This window comes from Diceros bicornis, chromosome 19, assembly GCF_020826845.1.
Source record: "Diceros bicornis minor isolate mBicDic1 chromosome 19, mDicBic1.mat.cur, whole genome shotgun sequence".
Lineage (NCBI taxonomy): Eukaryota > Metazoa > Chordata > Mammalia > Perissodactyla > Rhinocerotidae > Diceros > Diceros bicornis.
In genome coordinates this window covers 40,988,121-41,005,323 of record NC_080758.1, presented here as the reverse complement: position 1 = coordinate 41,005,323, position 17,203 = coordinate 40,988,121, and the positions used below count along the sequence as shown (strand labels likewise).

The following is a 17,203-nucleotide window of genomic DNA, read 5'->3' as shown; positions in this document are numbered from 1 at the left end:
CCTTTTGACCTGGGCAAAAAAAAAAAATACAGCTTCTAAAATCCAGTTTCCTCACTTATAAAGGAAGAAGAAAGAATGACATAATCTCTCAATTTGTTTCAGCTCTAATTTTCTGATGGTTGGTTGGGCCTCACGCTTTCCATTCAGATATTTCAAAAAGGCTGGTTTAATTCCAGAACTGGCCCAATGGTTCAGGCACATTCTGAGGCAAGCACAGGCTGGTTCTTCCTGCTTTTCTCAGCCTAATAGACCTGAGCTTGCATGGAGGGCTCCAGTCAAGGTCTCAAACCTCAAGACTGACTGGCTTATGCATTAGTTAGATTAGGCTGTATAACAAACCACTCCCAAATTTAGGTGGCTTAAAAGAACAACCATTTATTTAATTCATGATTTGGGCAGGTCAGCAATTTTGGCTGGGCTCAGCTGAGTAGTTATCCTGGTCTGGGCCAGGCTCAACTAATCTTGGCTGGGCTTGCTCATGCATCTGTAGTTAGCTAGAGCATTGGCCAGGGCTGGCTGGTTTATGATGGCCTCATCTGTGACAGCTAGGATGACTAGGGCCTCTCTCCACATGCTCTCATCCTCCAGCCAAGTGGCCCAAGCTTTTCACATGGCAATCAAAGGTTCTGAGAACACATGAGTAGAAGTCTCTTGAGGCTTAGGGTCAGAACTTGCAGATCACTTCTGCTACATTCTTTTGGCCAAAGCAAGCCACAAGGCCAGCCAGCACGGAAGGGGTAAGAAAAAGGACTTCTCCTTTCAATGGGCAGAACTGCAAAGTATGGCGGTCATTTTTGCAACTTTCCACAGCTTAGTTGCACCAAAATCAATTTGGAGTGGCAGGGGAGATACAAAGTGGGGAGAGAAGATCAAAAGATAAACTCAATTTCTTGAAAGGCTGTTACCACAGCTCATCCTTCCAGTCTCACCTCCTCAGAGAAGATTTTCTTGATCAACTCTACTCTTCTATCCCTTATCCTATCACTCTGTGTTTATTTTCCTGTAGCTCATGTCACTCTTTGAATTATATTGATCTTGATTTGTTTACTGTTTGTTTCCCCACAATGGAATGTAAGTTCTTGCCTGTCTTGTCTGGTCTACTTGCTGAGTACTATGTATCCTGTACTCAGATTAGTACCTGGCACATATTAGGTACTTAGTATTTATTAAATGAATGAATGATAGCATCCTAAACATTGTATGTTGCTCCCCAGCCTGAGAACCATTACTTAAGCCAGTATGCTAATACTTGGCTTCAGTCCACCAAAGAAAATTATTAGTGTAAGGCTCTTTATAAATGTAAATGATGCCCAGTTTACTGTTCAGCTAATTAAATATAAAAATACCTGGAAATAACTAGCTTACCTTCTGTTTTCTCCACAGTTTGATTGAATTAATCTCTCTCATGAGTTGTCACCACAAGGCAACATTTTCACCTCCTCCTCTTCTACCATCAAATCTTAATTATTGAAAAGTATTGCATGTGAAATTCTTTATTACATTATCTTGAATTTATACACATATATTTTAGTGTTATCTGCATTTCTAAATATATACAAGCTCAGAATGAATTGGATTAGGAAAGCTGGGTGTTTTGGTGCACAATATCAAAGTGGATAAGGCATAATTAAATTAAACTTAGCAGAGCAATAATCTCAAATATGTAAAGGAAACTGTTTTGTCTACCTCACCACCCATTAAAAAGAAAAGCGCTAATATCATCCCTTTTCAGGATGATTTACAGAGCCTGGGACAAAAGAAGTGTTCATAAATGTTTTTAGAACAATACATTTTCTTGACATTTCATTCTAGGGGAAATATTACAAACAGATTAGACAAGGGATTTTCTTAGAACCAATGAAAAATCATGCTCATTTAAAAAAAAAAAATATACATTCAAATAACAAAAAATAATAAAACTTCAGTTAGCATAAATGCCTGGGACATACTATATTTCATCCTATCTCAGATACTATCAATTATAAGATACTTTATGTTCTACTGAGAGAGAAAAAACACTGCCAATATCTGATGCAATTAATAGTAAGAAATGTCCTGGTTAAAATGGGGGAGGGGAGATATACATCTTAGAATCAGTAAAATATGATCGTGGGTGCTCACTAAATATTTGAAGGGTGGGTGGATGGTGTCTTAGTCTGTTCAAGTTGCTATAACAAAAATACCACAGACTGGGTGGCTTATTTCTCACAGTTCTGAAGGCTGGAAGTTGGAGATCAGGGTGTCAGCATGGTTGGGTGAGGATTCTCTTCCAGTCTGCAAACTTCTGGTTATATCCTCACCTAGCAGAAGGGGCTAGCTAGCTCTCTGGGGCCCCTTTCATAAGGACACTAATCCCATTCATGAGAGCTCTGCCAATCACCTCCCAAAGGCCTCATCTCCTAATACCATTGCCTTGGTCATTAGGTTTTCAACATATGAATTTTGAGGTGATACAAATATGCAGACCACAGCAAATGGATGTATGGATAGATGGTTACTTGATCTTAACTCTTTGAGAACAAGAACTCAGATTGGCTCATGTACAGCCATCAAAGTATCTTGCATGATACTTTCACACAGTATTTAATAAATGTTTATACCATTGAAGCAATAGCATTAAGGGTAGGTTAATTTAAAGACAAAGAGAAGAGAACTGAAATGCCAAGTAAGCTATGAGAGTGGAGGGATGTGAAAGGGGGAATTAGAGAGATCTTCAATTCCCTTGGTCTTTATGGGCGGATGGGGAAAAACTCCAGGATTCTTATTCGCTTTGGGGGAATAAATTATTCTCTTTTAACAGTTCAAATCTAGTTTCCTAGAGTGTAACTTTTTTCCCAGAACTCTCTATTGCCAAATATTTGAGAGCCAAATTCTGACACCAGACTTTGAAAATGATTTCATAGAATCATAATACTAGAGTTGTAAGGGACCATAAAGATTAAAACCCAGTTGTCTTGTTTTAGAGATTTACAAACTTATCCTTTCATTCACTCACTCATTCATTAATTCAAGAAATATTTTGCAAGTGCCTGACATACAGTAGACACTGTGCTAAGTACAGTGGATTCAACACTGGGCGAGAAAGAAAATTAGGCAAGCAATTAAATCAACGGATGCATGCCATGATAGTTACCTAGGGTGTATATTTAAGTTTTCGCTCAGTAGAGACATTCATAAAAAATACTTGTATTTTTTATATTAACGTGCTCTGATAAATGTGATTGGTAAATCAAATATTTATCAGACACTTGATTTATTTACCAATAAATGATTGGTAAATCATACATGGTATTCAAGACTGTTTGTAATATGGCCCTATCATATTTTTGCAAGTCTTAGCTTTTGGGTATTCTACTTCAGCCACACTGAAGTAATTCCTATTTCCTGGACACACCTTGGACATTCCCATCTCCATTCCCTGCCATGTTATTCCCCCAGCCTATGACGTCCTCTGCTCTGGTGAATCCTCTCTACCTTTTCTGAGACCTTTATCATTTAAGCCCTCCTTCTTGATACCATGAAGGCAGAGTGCCAAGTACATGGGAATTGGATCCAGCCTGCTTGCGGAACTCCAGTACCAGCTGCGAGACTCTTGAGTGTCACTATATAGGCTCAGATATTAATAATATCTTTTTAAAAGTGCTGTTGTGAAGATTAGGTAAGAAAAAGCTTGTAAAACCCTTATCACAGAACTAGGTACAATTTCTGTTATTCTATACCCTCTCATTCTTTTTATCCCATCTGTCACCTACCGTCTTATTGCTATTTACGCATGTGCCTTTCTTCTCAGCAGTATTGTTAGGAAGCAAATGCATGGACAGTGTTTTTTGTTCATCATGAATCACCTGTAATACTTAACATACTACCAAAAGTATATATAGCAGGTTTCAATCAAGTTTTTGAAAGGATAAATGAAGAATAGAAAAGATGGATGGATGGATGAACGCATGAGGTGATAAGGTCCAGCACTGGTGGCAATTGTATTTACTTATGTCCACAATGCAGACTGACTTTAGTAACTAGGGTGTGGTTCTCAAATAAGTTGGCAATATTTCTAGAGCAAATTTACATATAAAAGAACTACTCATATTTCTTCCTTAAACATTCTCTTCTCTTTGAGAAGGAGCAGATCCTTGTATATCAACATAGTCGAGGTTTTTTAAAGAGCAGAAGAATTGTGTCCTAATAAGACACTTTGGAGAGTGTCTTCACTTCTCACTCCTGGGTCTAATTTCTTTTAATACTCCACGTGGTCTCTGAGAAGAACTTCTGGAAGATCAGGATGAGGCCTAGGGAATGGGGCAGCAAGGGACAGGTCAACCCTTATGCATTCTAGACTGAATGTCTCATTTAATGTTTGACCCAGAGAGAATCAGAGGCTTTGCCGGTCCCCTTCAATTTGATTTAGAAAGAATTGGCCTGAAGTTCACTTCTGCAGAAAGACCTGGTCTCAGCAGGCAGCCAGGTGTGTCTGGTCTTACTCTGCCTTATAAACATTAGGTCACTGCATATCCAATTCTGCCAATTGTACAAACTGTCTTATAAAATAAGTACATAGTGTCAACATAGAAGCATACTTTTTCAAAAGAATGTACTATTTAGTTCTAGTTCTTAGTGCTTCTGATTTATGGTTGAAATAGCACTTGGAGTAGTGCCTTGGGGAAAGCGGGCATTTCATAGATATTTTTCGAATGTGTGTTGAATGAAATAAAGTTTGGTTCGAAAAGCCATTTTGCAGGCTATGTTCATGACTGTCAGTAATACTGTTCCTTTTCTCTCCAGAAAGCATTATATTACTTCTTAAAGGCAGCAAAGGCCGGGAGTGCAAATGCTATGGCATTTATAGGAAAGGTACATGCTTCATCTTGATCAATTTTTCATTTCTTAAAAACCTAAGAAATTAATAGTATCGGCTAATTGAACCCAGTGTATGGTGACAGTGCCGCAGACCTCTTTCATGGAAGCAGCTGACCGGGGCATTCCACTACAAACCAAGGGTAGTATTCTTGAGGTGACAATTTGGGAAGAAGCCCCACACAACAGCAGCCTTTATCTAGGGCACCAAAAGCAGCCTTGAAAATGCCCCTGGCCCAAGGCTCCTCAGCTGAGTGTAGATCAGAGCCCCCCCGCCCCCACCATGACTCCCTACTCCAGCATGTAACAGGAGAGCTAGGCTAGTTGTGTATCAAACTGGTACAGGCCTTGGCCCAATGAGGTGCCTCCTTCCTCCGCCCCTGGAATGAGAACCAGCTCCAGGCTCACCAAAGTCCATCCTTGGGCCACCTCTGACCCCGGTGGCTGCTGGGCAGTCTTCAGCGAGGGTTTCTCGAGAGGCATGTTCTTCTCTCCTTTAAAGACCAGTCACTTGGCCGGCCGAGTGCTGCCCTCGGCTCCCTGCAGCTAATTTGCATTAGCAACCATGGGGACAAGACATCTCCTTCCAGAAGTGCTACGTACAGTAAAATTAGATGTGAGGAAACATGAGAACAAACAAATAGGATCTATTTCTTTGCCTCAGGCATGGTCACTCGAGAATGTATGTAGTGTATTGTTTCCTCAGTTTTTCCCCTTTTTTTAACTGAGATGAAATTCAAATAACATAAAATAAACCATTTGAAAGTGTACAATCAGTGGCATTTACTACATTCACAATGTTGTGCAACCATTACCTCTATGTAGTTCTAAAACATTGCCATCACCCTCAAATTCCTTAGTTTTTTACATCCTCTTTTTATTTTTTTCCCAGATGTATTTAGAGGGTAATGCTGCAGCACCACAAAATAATGCTACGGCCTTCAAATACTTTTCCATGGCGGCCAATAAGGTATGTACTCAGCTCATTTCTGTAAACACATAAAAACCCTCAGCTTTTATTACACAGTGCTGAAGAGTTGACTCCGAAGCCCCACGGCCAGCTAAGGGGCCTGGGAGGAGTTTTGTGCCCTGGAGAAGAATATTACTTACAATAAAATGTGGGGTTGGGGGAGGGGAAGATATATTTTGTCTTTTTGGTAAATGGAAAATGGCAGAGACTTGTGCTGCCCCAGCAGAAGGCCAGATAGAAGCTCAACTTCCCCCTCCCCCGTGCAGTAGATGAGGCCATCTAGCTCAGGAAACAGGAGATAAATGAGATGAGGACAGAGGAAGGGAAAACTCAATCAATAACCACAGTAAGTTCAAGACAAAGATAGCCAAGAAATGCCCAGTTTTCTCCAGTTCAATCTGACTCAAAGGCCAGAAATCCCCCTGGGCCAAGCAGAAAGTTGTCAGAGAGGCGCCATGAAGAGATGCTTGAGAGTATGGCTCTGGAGGCAGAATCCCTGGTTTGAATGCCAGTCCTGCAACTTACTAGCTGTGTGACCATGGGCAAGTTGCTTAACCTCTCTATGCCTCAATTTGCCCATTTGTAAAATGGGAATGTAAGATTTGCCTCATATTGTTATTGTCAGGATGTAATGAGTTAATATTTATGTGCCTCGTATTGTAAAGTATTTACAGTAGCGCCTGTCAGCTAGTGTCTTTTGCCGTCTGGGGCCAATGAGGTAGAGTGGACTTCAAAGCATATCCAAGGCAGGATGGATTGGATCCGTGGGGGAATATAGAAATGGTATATTATGGCTCCTGCCGTTAAAGTGTTTGCCTTGGTTCCCAGGCTCAGTGAGGCTGGTATCTGTCGGATAAACCTTAGGAGACTACTCTGAATCCTTTTAGTGCGTGAAGAACGTCCTCACTGCAACACGCATCAGCCTAACCTTGGTGAATGGCCTTGATAAACTTTCTATCTCCGCACAGTTGGAAGCATTTTATTGTCTTACAATATCATACTGCAACACTGGCAGTAAAGATGTGCTCAAATTGGGGAATATTTTCAACTGCTCTCAGTTTTTAAAAGCCCACACACTGCTTTAGGAGCCTATTTATAAATGCCTAGCACCTCAGAGCTGCTGCTATTGTATAAATTACTGAGAAAACTGGTACTTGCTGCTTCTCCCTTGTAATTTATATAAAATTGTCACTCAGCGAGACAGTTACCTAGAGTACCATTCGATTAGGATGACAAGGGAGAGCAGACTGAAAAAGAGGTGGGGTAATGGAACAGAGGAAGATCTCTTGTAATCTGGCAAATAACACTGATTTGTCAGCCCAAAAGAATAATGAGAGGAAGTTGTGTGTGTAAATTAACCCAGCTTCCAAGCTTTCAGGGCTGTGTAACCAGCAGTGATCTGAGATACTCATGTTCTAGACCAGAGCTACCTCTCTTTACAGAGGAAAAATCTGAAATTGCATTTAAGGTCATTATTCCGAACGGCATCAGGGGGACATGGCCATATGTTCCTTTATCATCATCTGGACAATTTATTAGATTTCTCACTTGGGGTCACTATCAAAGTAAAGGATTTCTATCTTCCACTCTGCACACCCATACTCTTCTTTTACTACTTTTAAAAGAACTATTGCTTTTTAAATTTGTTTCTAAGTTACATCAATACAAGATGCAAAGCCACAGACTTGATGACCTCTTTTGTCTGATTTACTCAGAAACATGAACAGTTATCCTATGTGATGTTGGGCCCATATTGGACCATTTTCTTCTGGTTTTCTCTCTCACACCTCTGAACACAGCAGGCCCATCACCATCTCCACACTCTTGTTACACGCCCTCCCTTCCCAGAATCCCCCATTCTGAATCCTACCCATCCTCCAGAACAGAGCTCAGTCCCCTCTCCCTCCAGCAAGCCACCTCTCCTTGGCTCACATAATCTTTTCCTTCTTCTGAACTTGCCCTGCATTCAGTCTACGTACTACTGGAACTTGACTGCTTCTTCCTTGTGCCTTCTCTCCTGCTGTTTGAAAGCCATGTCTCCTCAACTAGAGGAGGGCAAATGTTTTAGTATACAGTAGCAGTTCATTAAATATTTGCCAAATAAATGATCATCTGCTCCTAAGTTCACGTCAGTTAACCTAAGAAAGAGCACCGAGCCCTAAAGTAGAAGTTATATATGGGGGGATTGCCTACACATATGTTTTCTTTGGCCCAGAAAGTGTTTTAAAAATTAGGAAATTTCATACCAAAACCTGGACATCCACGTTTTCTTAAAAACGGGAAAAGCTAACCATATGAGGCTGCCACTCCACGTGGCAACAACTGGCTAGAACAGAGAGCTGAGGAGCTGCTGCTGTCTTTAGATAGGGCAGATATTTTCTGGTTTGCTTCTGTCTCCACCACTCCCTCTATCACTGGCCTAATGCACTTCTTATATTACCTGCATGGCTCCTGGAGGGATCTGAGTTGGCTACTCCTGACCTGAAAGTTCTAAACTGGTGGTCTGGGCCTTAAACTGTTGGCGAGTCATCCAATGAACACTTGGTTTCCCAGCCACTCTCTTAGAGAAGGAAAGTAATTTGTCCCCACTATTCTAACCTTTCTCCTTCTTCTCTCCCTTCTTCCTTCCCTCCTCTCATTTCCCTTCCCTTCCATTTTTCTCAATACGTAAATGAAGGTAGTTAGAAGAAACCAGACTCACTAGACTTGACCACATCCTCCACACCAAGCCTTCCTACTCCCAGACCAGACTATCCCAAGACTCCTAGGACCACAGGTGGATGTAGTCAGGAGAGAAGAGGGAAGACGGGAACAGAGGCATGCCACTGTTTTAAATACGGATGGATTGTCCTTAAGAACCCTTACAATAGCTGCCCCTGTGATATGCATAGGCTCAAACTCTGGAGTCTTGAAATAGTTTTTGAACTATGCCTTCTCTACTTTATGTGTTATTCTTGCATCACTGAGGGGTACTCTGGCTGCATCCACAATAACTAAATTTAGGTGGCAAGAAGAAATTTGGAGAATTTTCTATTAGAACTTAAGTTCTTGAGGAAATACTATAAATCTATAAAACAAACCTACAGAAGAGCTGAATGAAAGCCATGCAGCCAAGCATGGGTCCTTACTCAGTCACTAGAGAGTAAACGTGTCATGGGAGATAGAAAGAAAAAGTGAGATTTCTGGTTGGAACCTTTCAAGGTTCAATCTTCATCCAGGAGTGATATGCTAAATATCAATATATTTGAACATGTGCTAAATGCTAAATGTGCTAAATATTCCCTTCCCTAGACTATTCAGAATCCTAATCAGAAAAAGAAATGGTAGTTAATGTAGCATCAAGTGGAAAAGGAAACATTGGTGATGTTATAAGCAGTCAAATTTGAATAAAGAAACATATACCAACAATGCCTTACCATCCCTAATGGCTAGATTGAAATTCACAGAGTTTCTAAATGTTATTTGGCCATTTATGTCAATGTTTTTTGACCAAAGCAGGTAACAGGTGTCTGGATAGACTTTTCTCTTCTGGAAAACTCCTATACATCCTTCAAGATCCAGCTCAAATGTCACCACCACTGACAACACAATCTCCTCAGTCTCTAGCCTCAACCAGGCAATTAAGTGTCCCTCTTCTAGGTGCTCATGACACTCTCCATCTGTTTTTACCATAGGACTTGCTACATTCGACACGATTTCTTTAAGAGATCCTACCTAATAGGTCAGAGTCCACTAGCCTGTGAACTATCTAAGGCAGGGATCACGATTTATTCATCTTTTACTTTTCACCTCCTACCTCTGCCCAGTGCCTTTTATGGAGTCATACACAAAGCAACCACTAAATAAGTGTTGAATGAAAGCATGGAGGAAAGATTTGACTTTCACTTCCCTCTTCCCTTTCTTAGTCAAAGGGGGTTAGGAGAGTGTGAAAGGAGAAACTAGAGAGGGTCAGAATAACTTGCCAACTGCCTGATTAACCTGCCTTGATTAAGCTCCTACTGGGTGCATTTAAAATACTTTGAATGATTTTGCAGTAATTTTCCTTATCATAAATTCTTCTGGGACTTTACCTGGATCTTTAATACTGTTCTAGGGCAATGCAATTGGTCTTCATGGGCTCGGTCTTCTTTACTTTTATGGGAAAGGAGTTCCTGTGGTAAGTTAAATAATTTCATTATCTTTTCAACACATTTCTAGCAATTTATAGGTAAAATTCATGATCATTGATTAATTTAAAGGAATTAGTCTCTATTACCTGGTTTGTCAAACTATCATATCTGATAATAGAGAATAAAATAATCCAGTGAAATATTTGCCAAAGAGACAAAGAACAAGCTTGTGATAAGAATAACAATCCTAATTATATCTTAGAATCATAGCTTCTGAGTAACCTTAAAAATCCTCTAACCCCTGAGGATTTTTTTGATAGAGATATTTATCTTCTTAGTTTAACCTCTGTCTTTTGAAAGACCTTCCCCCAATATCTAACAAAACCTACTGTCAATGTAGGAAAAGATGTAATTTACAGTGAAAATGAGATAATTATTTCCTAATAGATTCCAATACAATAATGAAATAAGATGTATAATACTTCTGATACTATTTTAATTAGCCTAAATCAATAGGGCACTACTATACTCTTAAAAAAAAAGTGGAAGGCAATTGTTACCATGGACTTATAATGCACCTTTGATTAATAGAGTGTAATTATCTTACAGAATTATGCTGAAGCACTTAAATACTTTCAGAAAGCTGCAGAGAAAGGATGGCCTAATGCACAGTTTCAGTTAGGCTTCATGTACTACTGTAAGTGCTACAAATATGGCTGTTTTACTTAGAAGCAAAAATGTATTATTAAGTCCGCTCCTTTCTTAACAAAAATCAGAGGGTTGATGTGAGTGGTTTAGATAGAACATCCAGGCAGCGGTTTGAGGAGGAATTTGAAGAAGACAGAAGGAAAGGACACCAGTTGAGGGAGGAGGCATGGAGGTGCAATCAGGAAGCTCACCTTTGAAAAGGTCAAGTTTGAGGTGCTTTGTGATATCCAATGCACACACCCAGAAGCAAAGTATGAAACTCACAAGACAGGTCAAACTTGAAGAGAAAGATTTGGGAGGCATCAACATACAGATGTTAGTTAAGAGTAGCTGAGACTGCAAAGGGAAAGGAGAGAGAGTGTGAGAGGAAGGAGCTTTGGGCCATGGTCAGGAATCTGGTGGTCACAAGAACTGAAAGGGCATGGTCAGAGGAATAGGAAAAAAAAAGTGATCTTAAGGAAGCCAAGGAATAGAACTTTCAAGGAAGAATAAATGAATGAGCAGCCTTGTGAAATGCATGAGAATCCTGCATTCTCAATTTCAAAAGAAAGTAAGAAAGGGCTGAGTATCAGCGGACTTGTCAATATGGAGGATGTCTGTGAGGTCTTCGGACGGGTTGGGGTGGAAGCCAGACACGATGGGTTGAGTTATGAATGGAAGGTGAACGAGTAGGTGAGTAAAAATATTCTCAGAAGTAGTGTGCCTTTAAATGGAAGGAGAAAGATGGAATGGTAGCATGAGGGGGACCAAGAACCAAGAGAGAGTTGTTTTTAAGGTGGTGAGAAACCTGAGTATAATTTTTGGCAGAAAAAAGAGAGCCAGCCAATGGAGGTAGTTAATGTCTCATGGGAGAAATGAGATCATTGATGAAGAGGTTCTGGAAAAAGTTGGGTGGCATTAGGATCTGACCGGGCCCGGGTAAGTGGAGGCCTCATTAGTCTTCATAAAGAGGTGGAATTTATCATCCTCAAAGACTGGAGAGAGGGAGGAAAGGGTGGTACAGGTAATCTCTGTGGGGACTGAGAGAAGGAGTGGCCAAGTCAAGTACCAGGAGATGTGAACATATCTGAGTATCCCCACTGAGTATCCCCAGTCCTTCCTGTCAGAGGTGGAGCTAGGGCAGCAGCAGACTACATCATCAAGGAGGTCAGATGTGGCCAAGAGGTCAGCTGGCATTTTCTACAGTAGCCTAGAGGGAGAGCTGTTCTGTAATGTTCTGTACAGTTGCCTAAACTAGCCTTATTCTTCTAGTTCACTCCAAGTCTCAGGCCCAGGATCTATCAGATTCCTCAAGCTTCTAGAATGAAAATAATAGTAATGGTTAATGTTTATTAGGTCTTTATACGTATTTACTCATTTAGTCCTCTCAACACATCTAGAGGGTATCCTACAGTTTATAGATGAGCAAACTGAGCCTTACTGAGGTCAAACATCTTGCCCAAGATCACACAGTTAGTAGAGCTGGCATTCAAACCCCAATGATCTGCCTCCAGAACCTCTGCTCTAAGCTGCAACATGGCACTGCTTCTAAAGGCTAAGAAATGTTAGCGCTGGAAGGCAATTTAAGGACCACCTAGTGAAAGCCCCTCCTTTTGCAAATGAAGTGCCTAGAGGTGCCCAACTCACAAAAGGAGTAACAGGAGAGCCGAGCCGGGACAAGAATCCCACTTGCTGGGAGTATGCCGATTTTTCCACCCTAGCTCCAAATACCTCTCCTTGCTCCACGCATGAGTTGAGTCTGAGCTGGGCTTTCTAGAGCTGGGATTTGCCAAAATCCATAGTTATGGCTGAGAGGAGCTAGATTGGCCTCCCAGTGTGGAAGGATGACAAGGATGGTGAAACACATCCTGGTGGGGCTTCTGGTCCTCAGAGACCACCATTTGGTCTCTTTTTCATTAACTTTAGTTATGCCACATTGAGAAGATATTTTCAAGAGACTAAATTGTCCTTCTCCTTCAGTTTTATGAATGGGTCAAGAACATAACTTTCCAACTTATAATTGAACTCAACTTTTTTCCCCCAACTAGTGGATCTAGAGTAGCTTAGCTTTTAGTTGGCTTTTTCCATCCTGTTTAAAATAGCAGGCATCACTCTGACAATTATATCCATAGATTATAATGTAAAAAATAAAATAAAGAAGGGGTTGCTCAAAATAATTTTAATTTTCAGCTGGCTCTGGAGTATGGAAGGATTATAAACTTGCCTTCAAATATTTTTACTTGGCATCTCAGAGTGGGCAGCCCCTTGCCATTTATTACCTGGCCGAGATGTACGCAACAGGAACAGGAGTGTTAAGATCATGCAGAACTGCTGTGGAGGTAAATAACGGGCTGTTTTTAAAGTACTTTTCATTTATCATATAGAGGAGATGACACTGTCCTTAAATTGTTGGTGCCTTTGATTTTACAGATATTACCTCTTTTCTTCCAGTTGACAATGTGAACACTGACATGTGCCAGGGAGGAAAAGCAGTGATGTAACTCAGACTGGGAAAGGGAGGGAGAGAAATGATCCCTCCTCTCCTGCATTTGGCTTTTCATTGAGTTCAGAGCTCGCCTCAGAATTCAGTTAAGGAGCTCTGTTTCAGCCTTCAATCAAATCACCAGGGCAACTTGGCACTTCTAGTGGGATTGGGAGTTGCGACTTGGGAAATGACAGGCTTGATTTAGCCTAGAAAATATAGCCCACTTCTTCCCAGAAAGCAAAGTCCTTAGGTTTTTGATGATTTGGATGACAACTGAGAAAATGAACTCTTTCAGCTTGAGCCAGGGATGTGCTTTTCAAAAGAATGCTTTTAGGACTTTAGTGCTCTTCATTGACTTATTAAACACTTCTGCTGTGCCAATATAAATACCTCCATGTTGCATTCTGGCCCCTCTGAAATTCATTTCAAAAGCTACCAGCTAATAACCTATCTTTAGATTTGCTCCTTTGCCAAATTCCTAATGAATTATGTATGGCTAACCTCTTTTGGTTACATAAGGGCTATTCAGCTAGGTTGACGTTTGTCCCCATTGAGCTCTACACACCTCCCTCATGGTTATGTCACCTACACCCTCCGGCACTGTCTTCCCTTCATTCTCTCCTTTCCACATCAGCTGTGGCCTTATAACTTGCCCTCACAGAACAACAATGCCCAGAAAGGTCCTTTTTTTAAAAACAGAAGTCAGTACATTCTTGTTCTGCCAGAGAGCCTCGAAGTCAGGAAAGTGTATTACGCAAATTTAAAATAAACCTCAGGAAGTTTAAGCTCAAAACAAAAAAAATACATACTTGTAATCTTTGTGCCTAAGAAAGGTATTAACTCTTCACCCTAAATAATTTGCAAAAGCTGTGCTTTAGACCTGAAATCCTTGCCTGACCAGCCAGCATAAGCTGAAGACTGTTGTTGTTTATCATTTACCTGGGATGAAGTATATTGGATAACTAGTCTGCTTACTTTCTCTTCCCATATACAGCTTTATAAAGGTGTCTGTGAACTAGGCCACTGGGCTGAGAAATTCCTGACAGCATACTTTGCCTATAAGGATGGTGATATAGATTCTTCTCTTGTTCAGTATGCACTACTTGCAGAAATGGGATATGAAGTTGCTCAAAGCAATTCAGCATTCATTTTGGAATCTAGTAAGATAAGCTAAAATTCTCTGTAATTCCCCAATCACACATATGCATGTATGACTTTACTACAGGGACATTTTACGTCTTCCTAATGAAATGTTTCCCTTTTTTAGAAAAGGCTAAAATTCTTGAAAAAGAGAAGATGTATCCAATGGCACTTCTCCTATGGAATCGAGCTGCCATTCAAGGTATAAAAGCTAGATAAAAATGAGCACATACTTGGTCCCCATCCACTATTATTTATCTGATTTGCTCCAGCTGAGTTCTTGGGCGCATAGGCAGAAAGGTGCAGAATATCAAGTAGGCGGTATTTCAAACTGTACTGATGTTAGGGTCAGTCTTCAGTTAGAGGTCATTTCCAGGAATTTCTTTTCTTTGTTATTCTCAAGGTCCCAGGTTTAGCAAACCATAGAAATTTTTCCATGGCTCTGTCTCCATGGCACCAGAACAGTTGTTTGAAACATGACAATTTTACTCAAGAAACCGATTTTCTTGGTCTTGTTTTAGTCACTCATTTGCTGAGTTTTTTCTGAACTTGTCAGAGATGTGACCTATGTCTCAATGACTTTATAGGTGAAGTTACTTATGGATCTAAGATTTGTTTTATTTCTTTTTCAAAATGCCACACTGATAATTACCACAAACTTCAGATCTTTATTATAACCATCAGCATGTTAGCATTAGAGAAAAATCAACGCGGAGTTAATGGGCAAGATCCTCTCCCCTTTCCTGGGGTCCCCCTGCCCCGCTTGGAGGGACCACGTGTGATAAGGAATGCAAGACAGCGTTGGTGAGAAAGCATTGGCAGGTGGCGTTTGCAGCATTATGTCTTGTTCTATTCTTTCCCTAAAATTACATTACTGAAAGCAGAGAGATACTGCAAAGCTGTCACTATTAGCATTTGGGTATGTGAGGAACCCTGTTGCAGTAAGAGAGCAATTTCACTTCCAATTAAGTTTCTCAAAACGTCTCATGCTAAGGCAGAATCATCCCTTTTCTACAAGGAGTGAATGGGATAAAACATGATTCTCAGCTGATGCTAATATGAGGCAGAGGAAAAAGTCACAGTGGTGCCTTCGCAGATCCAGATGAGCTGGTAATGCAGCAGCAAGCCATCCATGCAATTTTAGTGAGAAATTCCCTAAAAAAGAAAAGTCTATGTTTCCTAAAATGCAATCAAGACCTCATTTGGAGTGGGGAAACAACACCAGCAACCTCTCAGCTATGGCAAATCAGCTCAATTGCAGCAAATACAGGTTTATTTCAAGCTAGGAAATGGTGTGGAAATTGCACCAAGGAAAAGAGACAATGAAAACGAGGGGACATTAATATTAAAAGAATTCACCAATATAAAAATGTCGGTCTGCTAAAAATAATGTGTCACAAGAGAGGTCAGGCACGAGTGTCCCCGAAGATGTGGCTGCTGAGTGGTTCACTTGAGGTTAGGAAGTCTAATAACGAAAGCTTCCAGTCACTGGTGGTGCTTCTTTCAGCAGCACTGCATGTGAGAAGGTGCTGAGCCATCAGGACTCAGTCACCACCCGTGAATGTGAGATTTAAGGGGAAATCCCTCCCACTGGCAAGCGACCCCCTGGGAGCCTGTCAGGATTGCCATGTGCCCCGAGTCAGTCCCCTAATTAGGGTGGAGCTGAATCCTTTAGAGAACCTGCTTGTTCACTGCCTTCCATTCTCAGAGACTTCAGGGGTCCTGCTTATTGCTTGTAAAGCTCGAAAATGCACAGAAGTCCTGTTCTTTTGTGGTTATGACCCAGAAGGAATCTTGCAGTCGAAGGAAGGCAAATTTGGGCGAAATTAGAGAAGGAGTGGGTTTCTCTTTAGGGATCCTCCAGGTTCCTCTCCTGGGCATCATTTCTAAAAGTCTTGCCCCCAACCACCTGTACATTTTGAAGCACTTGGGAAGCAAGCCCTGGTAACTAATGTCTTTGACAGCTTAAAAATTTTATGATGTTACCTCTACTCAGAGAGAGCTAAAGATGGCTCATAATATCACATTTTAGAAGAAAATTCTAGACAATTAAAAGGACTTCAGGGGCCGGCCCCGTGGCTTGGCGGTTAAGTGCGCACGCTACGCTACTGGCGGCCTGGGTTCGGATCCCAGGCGTGCACTGCCGCACCGCTTGTCCGGCCATGCTGAGGCAGCATCCCACATACAGCAACTAGAAAGATGTGCAACTATGACATACAACTATCTACTGAGGCTTTGGGGAGAAAAAAGAGGAAAAAAAGGAGGAGGATTGGCAATAGATGTTAGCTCAGGGCCAATCTTCTTCAGCAAAAAGAGGAGGATTGGCATGGATGTTAGTTCAGGGCGGATCTTCCTCACAAAAAAAAAAAAAAAAGGACTTCAGTACCCAAAGGAATCAATTCCAAAGGATTTTAGGCATTACACTAGGCGAAGTGGGGAGAAAAATTTGGAAGGATTCCTACAGCCCTTAATGATACACCTCAGACCATACCACACACAGTACTTCCTCCTTTTCCAAGCAAGCCTAGACTGTGCTAGAGGGGTTGGCCACAGCTGAGACGGATGCCCTAGATGAGCATTCCTTCATCTTTTCAATCAACATTGTCCTAGTGAATGAAAGCATGGACCCCAAAGAGACCTTTAGAATTCATTCCTAAGTGGCCTTCAAAAGTCTGGTCTCATATCTAAAAAAGTCACGTGAATTGTTTCTATTCCTGAATATATCCATGCTTGTTGGAAAGTAAGATTCTAAAATACTTAACATATTTGGTAAGCATTTTCTAAACAGTTTCCTACCATGTCTATCCATTCATTCCATAAATATTCTTCAAGTACCATTCTAGTCCTGGGATCTAGGAATGATCCAGTGATCAAGAGCTTCAAAGTTCCTGCCCTCATGAGAGAGAGAGAAAATAAACTAGCAAAAAAATGAGATAACAGTGATATATGCTGTGAAGG

At 41.0% G+C, this 17,203-nt stretch overlaps 1 protein-coding gene across 1 annotated transcript in view; it reads left to right on the top strand.

Annotated features, from left to right (window-relative positions):
* Window positions 1–17,203, top strand: part of SEL1L2 (SEL1L2 adaptor subunit of SYVN1 ubiquitin ligase) — a 76,078-nt gene that overhangs the window by 46,874 nt on the left and 12,001 nt on the right. Inside the window, exons 9-15 of the mRNA XM_058562156.1 lie at window positions 4,783–4,851; window positions 5,747–5,824; window positions 9,918–9,980; window positions 10,543–10,630; window positions 12,811–12,959; window positions 14,100–14,265; window positions 14,373–14,447. Coding sequence (XP_058418139.1) covers window positions 4,783–4,851; window positions 5,747–5,824; window positions 9,918–9,980; window positions 10,543–10,630; window positions 12,811–12,959; window positions 14,100–14,265; window positions 14,373–14,447 — 688 coding nt within the window. The remainder of the gene's footprint in view (window positions 1–4,782; window positions 4,852–5,746; window positions 5,825–9,917; window positions 9,981–10,542; window positions 10,631–12,810; window positions 12,960–14,099; window positions 14,266–14,372; window positions 14,448–17,203) is intronic.